Here is a 20,517-nt window from a genome sequence, read left to right as displayed (position 1 = left end):
TTTTCGAAAAAAATCAAAGCAACAAGTGTATTGGCGCGTTGACGCTAAACTGGAAAAGTCTTGACTGAACGGTCTCAGGCTGATGATTCAAACATTGACCTCCAGGGGGCGCCCTGCATGATAATATAGAATCATTTCAAGAAGAAAATCATATTGAGACCAGTAAGTTAGTTTCTTGTTAGACAATATTTGTATCTGTTTTTACCTGCATACTCACTTATTTTCGAGAGAGAGAAATAGAAATAGAAATATATATATATATATATATATATATGCTGGTCAGTTAGTGAGTCATGAATAATTGAATGTGCTTAATGGGAAACGATATAAAAACTGAAACTGTTCAGCCGCTTTGCAACAGAGACCAAATAGCTTGACGTGTGTGTGTGTGTGTGTGTGTGTGTGTGTGTGTGTGTGTGTGTGCGTGTGTGTGTGTGGTGCAGTATGTTCAGTACGAACAGACAATATATATTATGCATATTATACATAAGCCAGAAATCCTTTCAGCGGGTGTCAGTAAATATCTTCTTTCTAGTTTGTGGCAGAAATTAAAGATGAGTCCAGTTTGAATTCATTTAACCTGAAATTCCAACACACATTGTTTCCTAATGGTGTCTAATGGATGTCATCAGCTAGTTAGACAGACGTGCCACTTTTCTTTTGGAAACTCTTTAATTTGAGATTGGTTTCAGATACCGAGCACATCTCCAAGCAGCCTGGCTGCTGATTTGTGACCAGACGACTCCGGCTTCCTACATTTGGTTTTGATTTTTAAATGTTAATGCACGTGACTTTTGCACAGGTTTGAGTTCATAGATACAAAAAGAGATGGAAAAGAAAGACAGAGGAGAGATAGTGACAGGCTGATGGTGAAAAGAAAAGTAAATGAATGAAAGATGAAAAAATGGCAAGAAAGATGCGATGCTCTAAGAATCAACTTTGTCTTGATTTGATGTTTCCTGTTGACTCTCGTCCTTTCAAACCTTCCGTCCTCTCATCCAAACTGTTCTTTCTCTTCTTTTTCATGTGATGGATGGACGACATGAAGAAGGATCCAGAAGTGCCATCCAACGGGATGATAATGATGTTCCATCCCAAATGTTTCACGGCACCCAGGGAGGAGACATGAGATTCAACCCTTGCTGGACGCTGACAGAGCGACTGCAGGAAGACTGGAGTCCTGCAGGTGAACCCATGGACCAGGAAGAGGTCAACGTGTCGTCTTCTATGTCTTTCAGAAGATGATCTTCAACGTTTAACACTTTCAGTTTGTGGAGCTTTGCATTTTGTTGATATCTTGATGTTTGGTTCCAGACTGTTTTGATGATGGAGAGGATCTGAACTGAACTGAGCTTAATTTACTTATTTCCCCTGCTCAGAAAACTCCGGACTGTTTGATTTGAGATTTTACTTCAGGAGTTTTGATCCCAGGATTTAAAATAATGTTCTGCAGGGAAGCAAGTGATTAGTCATCTAGTTTGGGAGTTTTCATGTAGTGGAGCAGACTCTGGTTCTGCTGCAGTGATAAGAAAAAACACTTGGATTGGATTGTGGAAGAGAAATATATCACTTGTACTTCTCGTGTTGGACAATCTACAGTTGCTCAGCAATGATAATGTCCTACATCGTTGATCCAGAGGGACAAATCAAATCTCTATCAGCTATGGTCTCCACTCCTGCTCCTGGGAAACCGATGCTCTGATCTTCTGCATGGAGCGCAGGGAGGGGATACAACTGAGTTACTAACACACAAAGACAGACTTTCTGACTGTGGGAGGAGGAAAAACAATCTCTATGTCCTAGAAGTTTGTTCTGTTTTATTACCGCCATGGGTCGAAGCCCAGCAGGAACATCTGACTGAACCAGGGAATGGTTGACGACTCGATAAAGCTCTCCGCCTGGAGCTCACCAGGACAAGGTCCATCTTGATATTCAAAGCAGCAGTCGAAGAAGAAAAAGTCCTCTCCCCCCCACTTACCTCTGGTGGGGGGGAGGGTGAAGGGTATTTTAGTTTTTAGGGTGTAGGCCTTAGGGCCATAGGGTGTAGTTTAGTAGTTATTTAGACTTTAGGTTTTAGTTTGTAGACTAGACTTTAGAGTAGTAAGTATTTCTGCTCTGGGTCTAAATAACAGTTTAGGTGGAGGTTCTCTGTTGTGTTGAGGCTTCCACTCAGTGTTTAGTCAGTTGAGCTTCTTTTCTTTTATTCTCTACTAACCCCCGGGTATCAAACTCTCAGCGAGTTAGCCTTTGGCTCTGCACCAGCTGTGGCTGTTACTCAGGCAGCATTTCATCGAGTGCAGCAGTTTAGCATTTAGCCTCAGAGCTCGCTGTATCTAACCAACTGTAACATCCAACAGTCTTTAGCTAATCATGGATGCTAACCAGGGCCCCGGCCAGGGCAGCCCAGAAAGCCCCAACCGGGCCGTGGAGTACCTCCTGGAACTCAACAACATTATCGAGAGCCAGCAGAAGCTTCTAGAAACCCAGCGGCGCCGAATCGAGGAGCTGGAGGTCCAACTGGACCGGCTCAGCCAGGAGAACAAGGACCTGCGTCTGGACCGGCAACCTGTCGTTCCTCCTCCACCTGCTCCTCCTGAGCCTCCGCTCCCTCCTCCTCCACCGCCACCTCCGCCCACTCAGACCACATCAGTGTCTCTTTCCAAGAACCACCACTACCACCACAACAGCCAACACCAAACTCCTCCCCAGCCCCCTACCTCCATCTCCCTCCACCACAGCCACCACCACCACCAGCATCATCATCAGCAGTACCACCACCACTCCTCCACCCACCATTCCTACAACAGCACCAACAGCACCAGTGCGACTGCTATCCCGGTTCCCGCTCCAGCTTCAGCCCCAGCCTCCATAACGATCCCAGCCCAAATGCCAGCTCCGATCTCTTCCCCAGCCCCGGCTCCACCTCCCCCTCCTCCAATCCCACCTAGGGATCAGCCGCGGGCCCACAGCCGGCTGTCCCGAGCGTCCTCCACCAGCACCGGCACCAACACCAACTTTGTAGAGAAAGAGAAAGAGAGGATCGAGCACCTGCACAAAGTCAACGCCTCCAACAACCACCACGCCAACACTCTCCACCATCACAAAACGTAAGTTAGAGTTTAAGGTATAATTACTACAACCAAAGCCAAAGGCGGCACGAGTGGATCTCAGAAGTGGGTTGAAATGAACAAATTAAAAATCTCCTGCAGATGCACTTTGCTCCATAGTAATGAAATAGCTCTGTTGGTGCATTCAAATGCCTCTAATGTGCAGTTTAAGCCTCTAAATCTGGAATAAAACATCGTTGAGCTGCTGTAGGACATTAGTGTTAATATGACTACATTTCCAAACTCGAGCAGCCTGTCATCCCACTGTCTGCTTTTCCAAAACTCGTGTTAATCTTTGACTTTGATTGCTACTAACTTTGCAGCTTCTCTCATGCAGGTTTTGTGCAAACCTAGAAATAGTTGCTTGTTTGCTGAATCCGACCAGGAAACATCTTTTTGCTTGATTTTCTTTTTCCATTGGCAAGAGGTGTTTTGTTGAACAGGAGCGAGTTGAAGTCTTTGTTTCTTCGGAGGCGAGGGTGCAGCTGATGCCCCTGTGCATTCTTTCTGTTCGGATGCGATCGGTGGCTGTACAGGGTTGATAAATATTCATTCTTTTATCAGCTAATAGGGCTACAGAGCGGAAGGTTGTAGCGGTAATTTACAGACTGCAGGAGAGCAGGAGTGCGAGAGACTCCAGAGACAGACGAACTAAACGACTACAGCATCTCTAACACTGATAATTGGTGGAGCAAAGACTGAACAGTGTTAGGTAACAGATATTTCTGTCGAGCAGTCGAATTGTTTGTTCTCTATAAGACTATGAAGAAAAAACACGCTTTATGTTACAGTGAAGTGGTTTGTTGTACCGGTCACCATGGTAACCACTTACTAGGTAGCTCCGTCGCCTCCTCTTTCGTGGTTGGATTTATTTTGTTGTAATTTTGTTGCTCTGAATAAATTTTCGGTCTGTTCGCTGGCTGGAATTGGGTTTGTTGCCTGGCAACGCGATCTTAAGAGGATCCTAACTGGAAACGTTAAGAAGGACGGAGCCTGGCTGTGGCAGCGTCTTTGTGTACAGCGGCTGTGTCACGCAACAGGATGCAGCGTTGCAGTTGTCCCATGCGTCGACCAGGCAGCTCCTCTGTAACCGGTCACAGAGCTGGTCATGGCGATTGCTGTTGCCAAGCAACCGTGGAAAACTGTTTGAAGGACGAAGCTCTCGCTAACAGTTGAAATGGTCTCAACCTCGATCTGTGCTTTGCGTGCTCGAACCTTTGCACAGCTCGTACCGCCGTGGTACCGCCGCCTCTCCTGCAAATACAGAACAGAAGTAGAGAAGCTCCCGACAGACCTGCAGGAACGAGGCTGGGGAAACGCAGTGATGACTCATGGAGACAGATTTAATAGTACTATTGCTTTGTCTTATAAGCTCTCATAAGTGCAGCCGAACAGTAAAGCAGATTGTGCACAGAGGTTCGCAGAGTGTGACTCAGACGTTCAGATTTCAGACGCATCAAAGTTCAGGCAGAAAATCCTCTAATCCCATGAGTCATGGGACGTTCAGGTGCAGCTGATATCATGAGAAGAAGCTGAACCCAAGCCGGCGACTGATGTAACAGGCGGAGAACAATGACGGCGTCTGACAGCAGCGAGGATAAGGCTGATTCGTTATGAAATCACACAGTTCTGTCAGATGCTTGCTGCCTTGTCAAGTGGCTGAGTGTGAGCCAGTAAATCCCACACTGCACTGGGGCAGATTATGGCACAGAGGCATGGAGGCATGTTGCAGAGCTGCCTACACTGGTTTCTGACTGATTTCTGATAGGTCATGATGCAGCAAAATGCAAAACACCCTCACACAGATTTATCTTGCAGCACCTCGGGCTAAAACTGAGAAAAAAAGAAGACTCACATATAAGGAAGCAGTTTTAACGTTTGGTCTGAAGAAGTGTTGTGAGCTGAGGCTGATGAATCTGACACGTAGATGTTTTAATACACAGGTTTCCAGCAGTTTTCATTCATGGTGCATTTGACACACTATTGACATGTTGCTGTTGTGCAACTGGTGTTAGGTATCAGAACCCAGACACGACCTGGAACTTTACTTACTGTCGGTGTTGTACTCACTACTGCAGTTCTGTCAAACAGTTTGTAATTCACATCCTGAGGTTTCATACTAAAACACGTTCTCTGTAAAGGTCTTTAGACACCAAGTCCGAATCTTTTGCAGGTTGAAAAGAACAATATGACGTCACCTTGTGTCAATCGTGTTTACGCACAAACTACCTTCAGCCATCATTAAAGTTTAAAACAGGTTCGATTTACTGCATTTTTATGAATCTGTCAAAGTCCAGAGAGAGAGTTGAGCTGTTAATGTCAACCACCAGTCAAAAAGTACTTAATCCAACGAGGAAATGAATCACCTGAAGGGGGCGCTGTAGTCGTCAATGTTTCACTTAATGCTTCATCATACATGAGGGCTCAGCTTCTTCTGTGTCAGGCTGCAGGCATCGTCTTGGTTAGTAACAAGTAGCCAATTAGTTTAAAGACTTAAGTTAAACTCAGGATTCAAAGTTATTCACACAAAGGTTAGGGGTTTTGTTGTCGGCAACAGAAACAGCACAATAAGATCCAGGCTCTACACAGAGCAGCCTGAGGGACGTTTTACCTGAAGTACACAGAATAAAATATGCAAAACGCTGATATGATCCTTGAACACTTTCATAAAAGATTCAAGGGTGAAACGGTGAGTTCACCGTCCTGAGGCCCAGTGTTTCAGAGCAGAGACACACAAGTACAAGACATCATGTTTCTGTGTGTTCACCGGATACCTGAGGGTTTAACAACACACTGACACATGTGGCCTGTAAACACAAGCTCCTCCTCCACTGCAACTGATGATTAGTTTTCTGTGTGAGTCACCAAAGGTAATATCACACACAATGTGACGGTGCCACAACCAGGATTAGAGAGAGAGCGAGAGAGAGCGAGAGAGGTTATTTTACTGTGTGGGTGTGGAGGAGTCAACAGAGTCGGATCTGAAGGATTCAGATGTAAGAAAAGAGCAAAGATCCCTCGTTTCTTTTTTTCTTTCTCAGGGGAATTAGCTTTGTCTTCTGTCTCCGCAGTGACGCCACCCGGTGGCCGGGCGCACGATGCTTTCGGGTTGTGCGTCCGTACGTCTCATTTTGTGAACTCAGTATCTCAATTCTGCCGTCGGGAACTTATTCACGTTTTGTCCCTTGGACTAAAAAATCCACTGATTAGATTTCAGAGGTCAAAGGTCAAAGTGTCTTTTTCTGTCTTCCTCTCTCTGTCTCTCTCTTACTCTTGCTCTCTGTCTCTGTCTCTGTCTCTGTCTCTCTTACTCTCTTACTCTCTCACTCTCCTCGCAGCCCCCCCTCTCTGACCCTGTTTTTGTAAACAGCTGATGACGATAACAGGAGTGTAAATGAGCTCGGTCAGCACCACTGTGGAACCAGGTGTGTGTGTGTGTGTGTGTGTGTGTGTGTGTGTGTGTGTGAAAACCACTTCATCAGCGCTGACTGTCATGAAACTCCTGAGCTCGACATGTTTCCACCAGTGAAACAGCTCAGACCATAAACTCACAGCTTTTCTTAATGAGCTCGGTTCATACGAACATGCACTGTATGTTCTCAGCAAACTCCCGAATGTGTTGTAGCTTCTACTTTTATTAAAGTCTGGTCAGCTCATTAAATATGAATCTTACCGTTCGGCACTGAGCGTGAACAAGGGAGGCAGTAGAAGTACGACTCCTTAGTAAAGTAGCAGTAACAAAAAAGTAGAATCATTATTTTATGACATCAGAAAATGAAAAGCTTCCTCGGTGAGTGGAATATATACAGATGTTCAAACAGATGTTTTAACTACAGCCACGTTGCAACATTCATTGAAAATATTGAAAGTACAACACGTGACGATTGCAGCACCTGAGGTTGATGTAGTGACGTCAAGATGAAGCTGTTACCGACAGTCGGGCTTCATCACTATTACCCTGTTGTTTGAAACGTTTTCCAACTAAAACCATCATTTTCCACACAAACGTTTTGGCTCCGTATCAGTTTTAATCCGCGTCCATACTAACACGCATATCACATGACCATCACATGACCACTGACACTGACCTGAACACTGAGCGAACACGTCACATGTCATCTGGTCTCCTCCACATGTAAACAGTTGTGTCATCGTACAATAAAGAAGACAACAGGGTCAGAAAGTCTTTGATTCTCCACGCTGTCACGTGACAGGAGACGAGTCATGACTGAAAAGAACCAATCACAAGAGGTTGTGAGCGTCGTCGTTTCCAAACATCTCAGTTTGTGTTCGTCCAGAATAAAACGCAGCTCCGGACTTTTCAAACTAAAACTGGACCAGCAGCTTTTACACCCTTCTCTATTTTAGCTTCATCTGGAGCTGTGTGTGTGTGTGTGTGTGTGTGTGTGTGTGTGTGTGTGTGTGTGTGTGTGTGTGTGTGTGTCTATATATGAGATCATATCAGTCTTGTTCATTGTTGGTGTAATCATCAGCTGACCTGGATGTCAAGGCTCACACACACACACACACACACACACACACACACACACACACACTCGATTCGTAAATCGTGCACAGCGTCACATATCCCCCCTCCCCCCCCCCTCCTCTGTCATTCCGTCTGTCTGTTAAATTTGGCAACATGAAAATGAGACATGGAGCCGGCTGGTGTTGGTGAAGGTGGCGGTGGGGGGTGGGAGGAGCGTTGGGGGGGTGCAGGAGGAGGGATAAATGCTGCGCTGTCATGGCAACAGCACGGTAGGCTGAGGAGGAGGAGGAGGAGGAGGAGGAGGAGGCGGAGGAGGAGGCGGTTTCATAACGGCACGAACACTCTGCTGCAGCTCGTCCATCCACAGACGTGTTCACGCTCCAAGCTGATTGGCTCTGATCAGCAATGACATCACAGACTGAGGCCGAGAGCGTCCAACTGCAGACCTCGCATCTGGGGACCCCAGGTCTGAGAGCCAATGGGATTAGAGTGTGTTAAATTTAGTTTTAGGTGAAGTAAAAATAAATCAAACAGGAAAATGTTGAGAGATTTTCATCTTCAGTCTTCATACAGACATTTGTCAGTGGAGTCGTTCTTCGGTGACAAACTGAATCAGGTCCGAGCGTCGGATCTCACGAGTCGTGAGCACGAAGCAGGAAGTTATAGAATAGAAACACTGGAACCTCCTGATGATTTGATGATATTATAGGTTCATATTTGTAGCTGTTTGGTTTAGTGTCCGAGACCCAAACCTGCCAAACTATTATCATAGACACAGAAAAGTTTATGATTGTCTCATAAGCTTTTCCTGCACTCGTCAGTTCCTGAGCAACATATGTTGGATGGTGAAACTACAATACCCATGAGCCTCAGCGGCCATCGCTGTGAAGAAGAAGCCAATGAAGTGTTTCATCGTTTGAACAGACAGAGTTTGTTTGTTCACTGTGTGAGTCTTCAAAGTTTTGTGTTGTTGAAAATCAGTTTGTCCAACACTTTGATTCTGAGGCTGTAAATCGTCCTGAGCCTCGAACCTCTGACTTTAGTTCTTCATCCTTTAAGAAGTCATGAATCCAACCTGACTCATGTATTGGTTTATTTTACAGAATAAACGCTGCAGAAAAGATGCAGTTTATTTTCTCAATTTTCTTGATGATAATGACATTGGATTTTTTTTTAAATATGCATTTGTCAGTCGACAGATCGGAATCAGCATCTCAACCAGAAATCAGTTTGGCTCAAGTCATTTATTTAGCACTGAGGCTCGTATAATGTTTTTTCACAGTTGATATCAAAACACGTATGAAAAAGCCATATTCAGTGTTTTCTACTTTATTCTAATATATTTTGGAAAAAATTGTTGTACGGCTGCATTTGACGACTTTTTCTTATTTTGTAATATTTTGTTAAAAGTTTATTTTTAAACAAATACATAAAATAACAGTTCAACACGACCTGAAGAGAACATGACACTGAAATCAGATGAATATTCTGTTCCCATCCACTTTGTGTGTGTGTGTGTGTGTGTGTGTGTGTGTGTGTGTGTGTGTGTGTGTGTGTGTGTGTGTGTGTGTGTGTGTGTGTGTGTGTGTGTGTGTGTGTGTGTGTTCACCTGACTGTGAAGTGCTTTAATACGTGTTCATTTGTAAACGTTTAGTTACATAAAAGCGTATTAATCAGCCTGTGAAGTCCTGTTGTAAAAGCTGATATTTGGCAGCAGCCCTCGCGGATCACAGATGGCTCAGAGAATATTCTGGCAGCCGGATGATGTAAAGACGTGAGTTTTATTTCACGCTGCATCTGTCCAGCTCTACACTGAACAGCAGAGTTAGAAACTGCAGAAGCAAACGTAGAGGAGATGTTTGAGTTTAAGAGCAGAGGCTGAAAAGAGGAGCTGCAGCATTAGAGTCATACACACTCAAAACACGAATACAATTATCAACCTAAAGATGAACAGAATATGTCTCATTTGAATTTTTTCAGCTTAACAGGTCGTTACTGTTCAAATATTTTATTTTACATTCAAAAAGTTTGTATTTTTAAACAGAGTCACAGCGTTAGTGGACGTCAGGTCAGTGTCCGTCGTAAACCTGTTTGTCTGGAACGTTTTCTTTTCCTGTGCTGACGCTGGTTTTCTTTCTGAAAAGGTAAAAGGGAGCTGCAGTAATCGATCCGCGACAAATAAAGACCTGCTGCTGGATTCATATTCAGTTTAGCTTAAGTTGTCGTACTAATGAACAACAACGACAACATGTGGTCATGATGGACAACGTGACGTATGTTGATGAGTCCGTGCTGCCGCCGCTACAGAGCGCTGGTTATTCAAAGTTTATTAATATTGTATCGCATCAAATTCAGCACTGAACTTCACTGGACCCTGAACAACACACAAGTGTGACGCTGACGAACGGTTCTCCAGATGTGAGACAGGAAATAGAAGATAGATATGGATCAAACTGCATCTCTGTAAAATAACTGACCCCCCTGACCTTCACCCAGTCTCACGTTCATGGATCAGTGTCGACATCAGGAGGTTTAAGCTTTTTCATACGTCTGCTACACGTCTCCTTCAGTTTGAGGAACGAATCACTGATGTCGTCAGTCTTCTCACTTCGACACCTCAAACCAGGGATCGTATCACAGCCCACTGGAAACTGGGCCATGCTGAGTGTGTGTGTGTGTGTGTGTGTGTGTGTGTGTGTGTGTGTGTGTGTGTGTGTGTGTGTGTGTGTGTGTGTGTGTGCGTGTGTGTGTGTGTGTATCGAGGGCGGCAGCACAGTTTTCCTGTGTCGTTGTTAGAAAATGTCTGCTGCTGTGTCTCGGTCTGATGACATCGCCAGTAATCCATCCACGCTACTGCAAAACACGAGAGGACCGTTGCACTGCATGCTGGGAAAAAAAAGCTGCCAGCTGTGTCACTGTGGAATGTCGACAGCATCATGTGTGTCACACAGTTACTAATTTACTACATTTCCCATGATGCCTGTGGAAATCAGTTCGCTTGTTGTGTTGAGTGTTGGCTCACGCGTGTGGGCGGAGACAGAGAGCAGGAGTGTTGTAGTCACGCTCCACCTGTCAATCAGCTGCAATGCATGCTGGTCCATTTTCCCTGATGATTTCTCTCTGTATAATTATCAGCATCAGTTTGAAAGTAATGAGGGGGTGGGGGGGGGGGGGGGGGGGGGGGCAGACACAGACGCAGCCTCCAGTCGTATTTCATTAGAACTGTTAGTGAATTATTGATTAGTTGATTTCAACTTGATCTTCTGATATATATATAATTTGTTTCTATTTATATCATTGCAACCTGTATATTTAGAAAAATGAGAGAAGATCAGAGCGAGGCCGAGAACTGGAGCGTTCTCAGTGACCAATCAAAGGAGGGGAGCATCAGCCACTGTCCCCGCCTCCAACGTCTCGAGCTCTCAAACAAGCGACTGTCGGGCGCTGCTGAGACGTTCCGAGCGAGAAGGGGAGATCGTGTTTGAGCTCCTCGTCTCAGCCTCGTGTTAAAGATCTGCGGTTGTGCGTGTGGAACAGAAAGGCTCATCAGTAATCATACGAACGAGTTTGGTTTTTACGTGTGTGAATGTCGGGACTAAATAAAGTCCCGCTCCTACAAATACGGTCACTTATTAATATGGTATTAGACAAAAGTCCAAACTCTGTGTGCAGGTCGACGGGCGGGAGGAAAGATAGGGGGCAGTAGAGCAACAATCTGATTACATCTATAGTAATGTCACAAGTGTTTGTCAGTATTTCATTTGTTTTTCCACCACATTCAACAACAGTCCATGAATTGTGATGAACTCTTGACTCTCTACCACGACCAACACGCTCAAACTCAGCTGCTGCTCACTGCCTGTGCCGGAGCTGCTGCTGCGAGACGTTGATTCAGATGATTTCAAGAATCCTTTACAGCGAACGAAGCCTGAAAGTGGTTTTAAAGATGAGACGTGTGTTCTGACAGAATGAGAAGCACTTTAATGTGTCAGCGACAGCAGGTGCACACACACCTGGTTGATTAGAGCCGACACTCTACACCACGCTTAACATGGAGGAGACGGAGAGCAGGAACCATTCAGCCTCACCAGGCACCAGGGAGATCTGCTGTTGGATCAGATCAGATCAGATCAGATCAGATCAGATCAGATTGAAATATGAATCAGGGGAACTGGGTCACTGCAGCAGCAAAGTGACGTAAACTCCTCACCTGTAACAACAGGGAGCGATCAGCTGATGTCAGGTGCTCGAGCTCCACAGAGAGCGTCCCCTTGAGGCTGCAGTGTTCATTACACTCTGGGATGTACGTCACTTTTATTTATTTATTTTATTTATGTAACATTCTGTCAAAAACAATAACAACAGACGGAGTTTGTTTACGTGGTGAAGCAGCGTGGGATCATGGGAGTTGTTTCTAAGAGTCTTCCTCTCAGTGCAAACACAGTTTAAACATGCAAATTCTGTAATTTCCAACCACCAGGGGGCATCACAATCCAAACAGTTGTCGACGTCATACAAACATCGACGTCTAAACCTGAAATAACTGGTTTATTGACCACTAGAGGGAAACGGAAAGAGTTTCTCAAAAATAACAAACAGCTGCAAACAAAGTCCTGACGGATAAACTCAATACAAAGCTGTGTGTGTGTGTGTGTGCGTCTGTGTGTGTGTCTGTGTTGTGTGTGTGTGTGTGTGTGTGTGTGTGTGTGTGTGTGTGTGTGTGTGTGTGTGTGTGTGTGTGTGTGTGTGTGCGCGTCTGTGTGTGTGTGTGTGTGTGTGTGCGTCTGTGTGTGTGTGTGTGTGCGTCTGTGTGTGTGTCTGTGTGTGTGTGTGTGTGTGTGTGTCTGTGTGTGTGTGTGTGTGTGTGTGTGTGTGTGTGTGTGTGTGTGTGTGTGTGTGTGTGTGTGTGTGTGTGTGTGTGTGTGTGTGTCGGCTGCAGCAGTGCTGAGTACCGCAGGCTTGTTGAATGGAGCTGCACTGTAGTTAAATATCAGCAGCACCTGTGTCTGTGAGTGTATGTGTTTTATTATTTGTGTGTATGTGTGTGTGTGTGTGTGTGTGTGTGTGTGTGTGTGTGTGCGCGCGCTGCAGGGGAAACTAGGCTGATATGAATGGTGAGGTGATGAATTACCTCTCAGAGCCAAGCCGCAGGACAACACCCTGAGGTCCAACTGTGTGTGTGTGTGTGTGTGTGTGTGTGTGTGTGTGTGTGTGTGTGTGTGTGTGTGTGTGTGTGTGTGTGTGTGTCGAGCGTGTGTGTGTTCATCCAGGGGAGGAAGAACACGCCCTCTCTGACATGGTTTTAATGCAGTTTCCTGCTCAGATCTTCTCACTAACGAAACTCAGAATTCTTTAAAACTTTGTACAGATGTAAATAAACATCAATAAAGAACGTTAGCATTAGCAGCTGTTTACATACCAAGCTAGTTTTGCTTCTGCTGAAGTTAGCATGCTAACCAGTTAGCCCTAACAACAGCTGATGCACAGCCGCGGACATCGTTTCCAAACACTGTTGCTCGGAGCTACAGCTCCTCACGTTCTGTCTCCAGAGGGAATTCACGTTAGTCACAATGAAGCAGGTTGAATTTCCATCAGAATCACAGAAACAGAAAGGTTCCTTGTCGGAGCTTTAACATGTAGCTTTCTAAAGTAACACAAACAGTGTCATCGATTAAATAAGGAAATACGTAAAGTCAATGGACAACAAAACAGTTTTTAGAAGTAGAACTAAATATAACTTCACTTCACACCATCTGCACACGGACGCCTGGAATTTAAAATCATTTCTAATTTTCATGCTTTGATAGATTTAGATTTCATGGAGATTTTTTACGGCGTGTGTGTGTGTGTGTGTGTCTGTGTGTGTGTGTGTGTGTGTGTGTGTGTGTGTGTAAGCTATTGGACACAGTAAATCACCTTTGTGCAGCAGCGGTGGAGGATCTATTTAAAACACACACACACGCAGTCCTTGTTACCGTGACAACATATTTCTTCATTTGCAACGGTTGCCCTTAACAACAGTGTTGGCATGGCCTCCTTTCTGGAGCGGCTGCAGCTGAAGTGCAGCGTCTCTCGCTCAGTTGACTCTGTGTTAATCTGCCTCACTTCAGTCTGTGTCTGCAACATACAAGAGTCACGACCAGAGACCGGAAATAAAACCATGTTTTAAAAACAGGGACGAAGACTCGAGAAAGTGAAACAAATGCGCATCCTGTACACGTGTGTGTAGTGACCAGCAGGGGGCGACTCCTCTGGTAGTTTCTATAGAAGTCTATAGAAAGTGACTCTACTTCTCACTTTATAACGTCAGGAAACATTCAGGAGTTTCTGTCTCAGTCTCTAGTTTCAAGTCTTCTTCAAACAGCTGATGTTCATTTAGTGAATTATGATCATTTAGAGTCAAACAGACCATAAAGCACCGGATGTGTTGGGGGGGGGGATACCACGGTGTGATTGACAGCTAGTACCGTCCAATGGGTGCAGATGGCAGGTGTAGGTGGGCGTGTCCTCGAGCTCTCAGTCAGGCTCCACCCCCTGCTCCTCCATATATGGTTACTTCTGGTTTCAAGAAACCAAGCTTCTCTCTCTCTGGTTCTGTTGAACAACAGATTGAACTAAGGTTGTTTGTTCTCTTCAGGATTGTCTCTGTCTCATCCCGTCCCTCGTTGTGTCTCTAGATGCTCGTCTGGTTAGTCCAGCTCTGGCTCCTGGTGACAGTCGCTCCCCACCGGTCACCGTCTCATACATCGTGTCAGACAGCGGTGACAAGTAATAACATCTGATTGGATGATTAATTGATGAGTTGATGTCAATTAATGTCCGTTCAGATGACTGACACTAAGTGACATTAATTCCTTCTTCCTTCAGTCGAGCTATTAGAGGCTGTTAACACACACACACACACACACACACACACACACACACACACACACAAACACACACACACACACAAACACACACACAAACACACTTATTGGTATATTCTGACCTTATATTAGTTTCCTCCACAGTTAATATGTTTGTCGTCAGAAACGTTTGACTCTGAGCTGCCCTCTAGTGGATGTTTTAATGCACATTAATGAGCCTTTACTCCGTTATTGACCTGATGCGTGTAAAGATATCAGCGTATCTCATGTTGGGGTCGACTGGTACCACAGTCTCGTTTTCAGAATCGTTACAGTGATGATAAAACAACCTGATGTGGAAAATCATAGATTAATCTGTGTGTGTTATGACAGGCTGTCTGGTGGTGTGTGTGTGTGTGTGTGTGTGTGTGTGTGTGTGTGTGTGTGTGTGTGTGTGTGTGTGTGTGTGTGTGTGTGTGTGTGTGTGTGTGTGTGTGTGTGTGTGTGTGTGTGTGTGTGTGTGTGTGTGTGTGTGTGTGTGCGCGCGATGTGTTACGACAGGCTGTCTGGTGATGTGTGTGGCAGTGACTCAGCGACAGGCGGACATTAGATGACCTAATGAGATTGTAATCAGATTAGAGCGGGCTGTAATCTGACAGTCTAGCCGAGGACAGGCAGAGAGGATGATGGGTAATGAGGGGACAAGTCCTTTGTGTAGGTTTTGTTCAATTTTATTTTATTTAATGATATGAAAAAGTTGACGTGAATATATTTGAATGTCTCAGTACGTGAAGTCATGTCTGATCTGTTGATTTTACCTTTTCAAAGTCTTTGTTGTTCAAAGTCACAGAACTTTATTTACACTGTTTTGGATTCATGACTTCACATAAAGCAGAATCACTGTGTGAAAGCAGGAGCTTGTTGATTAGCTTGTACAAAGCAAGGAATATAAATAAAGATGGTGTGTTCGTGTGTGTGTGTGTGTGTGTGCGTGTGTGTGTGTGTGTGTGTGTGTGTGTGTGTGTGTGTGTGTGTGTGTGTGTGTGTGTGTGTGTGTGTGTGTGTGTGTGTGTGAGAGAGTGACTGATGAAATGATCACGGAGAAGGAGAGAGAGGTGTTAAGGGGCAAGAGACTAAGCTTGATCGTGAAAGAGACTACGTTAGTTTAAGATTTGGGTTCGGTGAGTTTAAGATATATTTATTATTATTATCAGTACTGTCCGTCTGGCTCACAAAAAAGAAACAAACAAAAAATATCCCTGTCAATCATCTCAGTTGTCGTTAAATAACTATTTCCTGATTGTTTGTATCTTTAGCGCCCTCTGCTGGCAGGAACCTCTCGTCTGCTTTGGGTCGATTTACATTAAACAGTCGCAACACGACAGGTGTGAGACTGAAGTGACAAATGACTTCCACCATGATGTCATTAAAGAGCAGCACTTAATTATCAGCATCTATTGATTATTGATTGTGTAATAACGGTTGATCGTCGTCTGACCTGTGTCACATCCTGCAGCCCCTCTCTCTCTCTCTCATTTCCTCTGTCTCTCGCCCTCTGCAGTGTAGTAGCAGTATGGTAATGAACGGCTCCTGCAGTGGTGAAGCTCTCACTTCATACTCATACAAGATAGAGGCAGAGTGGAGGGGGGAGAGGGGTGAGGGAGGGGCTTTATTCTTACTGAGGAGGGAGAGAAGGAAGAACGTGTGTTTTAAAGGGGAGATAAACGAAGAGACAGATGTTATCCAGAGGTTTCCGACCTTTGAGTGGGTCACGTGTACCCCGTTCACACCTGGTAGTAACACCCGACCTGAGTGATGCGTTCAGGTCTGATCGAGTCCTGTTTTCTGACCTGAGATCTGATCGCTGACGAGTCTTTTCACTGTTTGAACGTCCTGGGCCACGTATGGACACGCCCACTCTGACCCGCTGCAGGTTGAATGTGAAAATATGTTGATTGTTCAAATTCAAGTGAAATATCTCAGACCTGAGACGTTAACCTGCAGGAACCAGAGATCTTATGATCCAGATCTCATTGGACCACCCACCGTCTGCTCGCCGGTTCTCTGTGACCCCTCATCACAGGATATTTGATTTTGTCTCTGATCTGTGAGCAATTTGACCACATGAAAAAAAGAAAGTTTAGATTCCTGCCTCTAATGCTGATCGACACAGTGAAGACGAGACAGGAGACAGGAGACAGGAGACAGGGGGAGAGAGGAGACAGGAGACAGGAGACAGGAGACAGGAGACAGGAGACAGGGGGAGAGAGGAACTGTAGAAATGGACACGTCGAGTCAACCAGGTTTTGTTTTTCACTTTTGAATCTAGTCATCGCTCTGATTTATTACCTCCACTGGTTGGTTTGTCAGCAGGTTTACTCAAAAACGTTCCAGTAAACTAAAGGATTATCTGATCTTAACTTCTCTCAAATCAACCGTTTATATCATTATTTTATTCATCATGTGGTGTGAATGAGTTCAGTGCAGCGACAGTCAACTTCAGCTCGTAGCGGCTCCCAGGGTCAGCAGGGCGTTACAGTGTGTGTGTCTGTGTGTGTGTGTGTGTGTGTGTGTCTGGCTTTACACTGCATGTCCAGCGCCGTGTCACAGTGTGCGTTCATGTGGCGCACATCCCGCCTGCAGCCGTGCAGAATGACAGCGAGCGTGCCGCAGACCAGCGAGCCGTCACATCACAACCAGCAGGATGAAATGTGAGGAATGAGGTCTGCGCTCGCTGAGGCGTGGACGCGGCTCCTCGGGCGGAGCTGGGCTCTCAGTCCAAACATCACCGCTCCCACATCCTCCGTTACACATGTCAGCTGTTAAAACTGTGTCAACACACGAGGCGCTGGGGTCAAATCTAAGGTCACAGGAAAACACTCACGGGCGGATCAGCTGTGTTTCACGTGGGAGCAGAGTTTACGTCCGTTGACTTTTACTTTAAGCTGTTCCTTGATTTTCTTTGTGTCTGTGAACAGTCAGAATGTTGTGTCCTGTTCGGTCACAGGTATTTATTAACAGTATATTAACATGTAATAGGATGATGATTATAACAATGTAATATAGCTGTAAGTAGATAAAAGTGCTGGTGCAATGTTTTCTGACTTTTTCTAACAAATGGATGTTTGGGCTTCGATTCTGACATCGACATCTGAGAGTGAGATAATTAAATATCTTAAGATGTCGTTATCAAACCTTCATGACAGAGACGTTTAATTGAGGATCGATATCTCACAGTTAAACCATTAACTTTATTCTAAATACCTTTAAAAAAAGAGAAAACACAAATACAACAAACTACTTCAACTTGTCTTAAAAGTTTTCATATCAGCAAACACAGATGCTGTCTGTGAAAGTCGGGCTCTATAGTTTAAAGTTATGTTTTTGTTCCTCTTTTCTATATTGTTGTTCATTATCTGTTTGTTCAGTAGCTTCTTGTTGAGCTGAAGTTTTTCTTGTTAACAAACATATTGATAAACTCTTGTATGTGCTTACGACTACATTACACGGTGCAGTGTTGATATACTGGTTTTACATGTATGTAAGTGTTCTATAATATAAGAAAGCAGTAACGATATAATATTGAAATCTTTTTATCCTAATTCATATAAACTACCAGCTGTGATTAACGTAGTTCTAATTGGTTGTGACAATTTATTAAATCACTATTTTGACCATTGACCTCGAGTATAAATAGGGAGCGTCCCATCTCCAGCTTCATCACAGCAATGGCTGACAGGAGCAGACGTGACCTCACAGTGCACCCAGTGCGACTCCTCAGTGATTGGACAGTCAGTGGCGGGGGGGTTCAGCGAGCGGTTAGCGGATCCGTCCTGTAGCTGCAAGGTCATTGGTGCGAGGCCCGTGACAGACATCAGCACTAAATCATCAGGCACGGAAACCTGCCCTTTAACTGTCGTTCGTTCACGTGGCGTTCGGTTGTCACTGCTACGCGTTAGCAGCCAAGAGGCTAATCAGTTAGCACAGTTAGCAGGACGTGAGCGTCCTTCCTCTGTCCCTCTGAAAACGCAGTAAAGTCTATGTGTGCATCATCCTCCCTCTCCTGACTCACTGTACATGTACCGCTGTGGTGCTAACTGCTCGTGCTAACCGCTCAGATTGACTGTGCGCTAACCTTGAGCTAAAGTTCTGCGTGTTCTACTATGCTAAGCTAACACTTGTGATTGTATGTTCATGTGGTATGCTGGTGGGAGTAGTTTAGACTCGGTACTAACTTCTGTATGCTTCTGTGCTAAGGTAACGCTAACACGATAAGACATGCTAACTACATGCTAAGCTGTAAGCGTGTGCTTATGCTATGCTGCTGTTAATTATTGTGTGCTATGGTAATGCTAACATGATAAGACATGCTAAAGCTGTAAGTGTGTGCTAATGCAATGCTCCTGTTAACATTGTTTGCTAAGGTAATGCTAACACGATAAAACATGCTAAAGTGTGTGCTAATGCTATGCTGCTTTCAATATTGTGTGCTAAGGTAACGCTAACACGATAAGACATGCTAACTAAAGGCTAAACCTATTAGCTGTGTGTGCTAATGCTATGCTGCTGTTGATTATTGTGTGCTAAGCTAAAGCTGATAGATTTGAATGTGCTGTTTGCTTTAACACTACGAGCCATATTTGTTTGCTAACGCTGCTAAGCTAGTGCTGACAGTGTGCTGTAATGCTAACTGTGCTAACGGTGTTTGTTTATGTGTGCGTGTCTGTTGTTGTTGTTGTCTTTCTTTCTCTGTTTCTCTCTTGACTTTATTTTTCTCTCTTTTTTCTCCCTCTCTCTCCCTCTCTCTCTCTCCCTCTCTCTCTCTCTTTCTCTCTCTTTCTCTTTCTCTTTCTCTCTCTCTCTCTCTCTCTCCCTCGCTTTCTCTCTCTCTCTCTCTCTCTCTCTCTCTCTCTCTCTCTCTCTCTCTCCCTCTCTCTCTCTCTCTCTTTCTCTCCCTCTCTCTTTCTTTCTCTCTCTCTCTCTCTCTCTCTCTCTCTCTCTCTCTCTCTCCCCCTCTCTCTCTCCCTCCCTCTCTCTCTCTCTCTGTCAGGTCTTATTCCTCCTGTTCTACCACCACCACCTCTTGTCGTTCCTCCAACAACCCTACTAGCATCACCACTCCTTCCTCCACCTCCTCCTCCTCCTCTCTCTACTCCTCCAGCCTACCTCCTAACAGCCACGCCACCTACCATCAGTACTGCTGTCCCGCGCGCCTCCGCCTGCCCAAGCCTCCCTGCGCCCTGCCCCCCGCCAAGCACCACGAGCAGGCAAGGTAAGGGCCAGAGTCCCCCCCCTCTCCTCCAGAGCCTCCGTCCACTCCACCCGTCCCCGAGGGTCGTGACCCCAAACGCACTCATATAATAATGTGATAGTGACTTTAGTGCTCCACAGAATCCACGGCGAAAAATAAATGAACTAAAATAAAAGGTATTCAATTCAATTTGAATCACAACACATTAAAGTCCAGACCCTGAAATGTGATTTACAGCTTGTTTGAGTCTGAGAGACACAAACAGACAAAACTGAATCAACTCACAGAGAAGATTCTGCTGATTAGAATAAAGAAACAACTTGTTACTGTGAGAGATTCGTTATTTACATCTTAAAATACTTTATAGAGTTTTAATTTATTAGAAGGAAACTCCAAAGATTTGCTGCTTTTCTTTCTAACGTAATAATTAAGTTATTATTTTTAATGTCTACAAAGAAAACTTCTTGAGCTTTGTCAAGCTGCTCTACACGTCTTTGTTACATCATCAGCAGCACGATGGTGTTTAAATGCATTTTAAAGATTCATGTAAAGAGACGTGTGATTTAAACTTAAGGTTCATTTACTGCAGGGACGACCAGGAGGGAAAATATCATCAATATTAATTATATAAATGCGTTTTGGCTTCACATCCGACCTCACCTGCTCCCCCCCCCACACACACACACACCTTGCCTCCCCCCCACCTACAAGACTCTTTACTGCTACCACCCCCCCCCCCCCCCCCACACACACACACACACACACACACACACACACACACACACACACACACACACTGTCTCCATCAACCATTCACACACATAG

General features: G+C 44.9%; 1 protein-coding gene across 1 annotated transcript in view; it reads left to right on the top strand.

The window, feature by feature from the left end:
* Positions 1–2,127: 2,127 nt before the first annotated feature.
* LOC117765251 (IQ motif and SEC7 domain-containing protein 2-like) overlaps positions 2,128–20,517 on the top strand; it is a 52,305-nt gene continuing 33,915 nt past the window's right edge. Inside the window, 1 exon segment of the mRNA XM_034591623.1 lies at positions 2,128–3,107. Coding sequence (XP_034447514.1) covers positions 2,371–3,107 — 737 coding nt within the window. The 5' untranslated portion in view covers positions 2,128–2,370.

The sequence above is a fragment of the Hippoglossus hippoglossus genome, chromosome 7 (assembly GCF_009819705.1).
Source record: "Hippoglossus hippoglossus isolate fHipHip1 chromosome 7, fHipHip1.pri, whole genome shotgun sequence".
NCBI lineage: Eukaryota > Metazoa > Chordata > Actinopteri > Pleuronectiformes > Pleuronectidae > Hippoglossus > Hippoglossus hippoglossus.
Note: the sequence above shows the minus strand (reverse complement) of the source record. Positions and strands in the feature narration are given on the sequence as shown.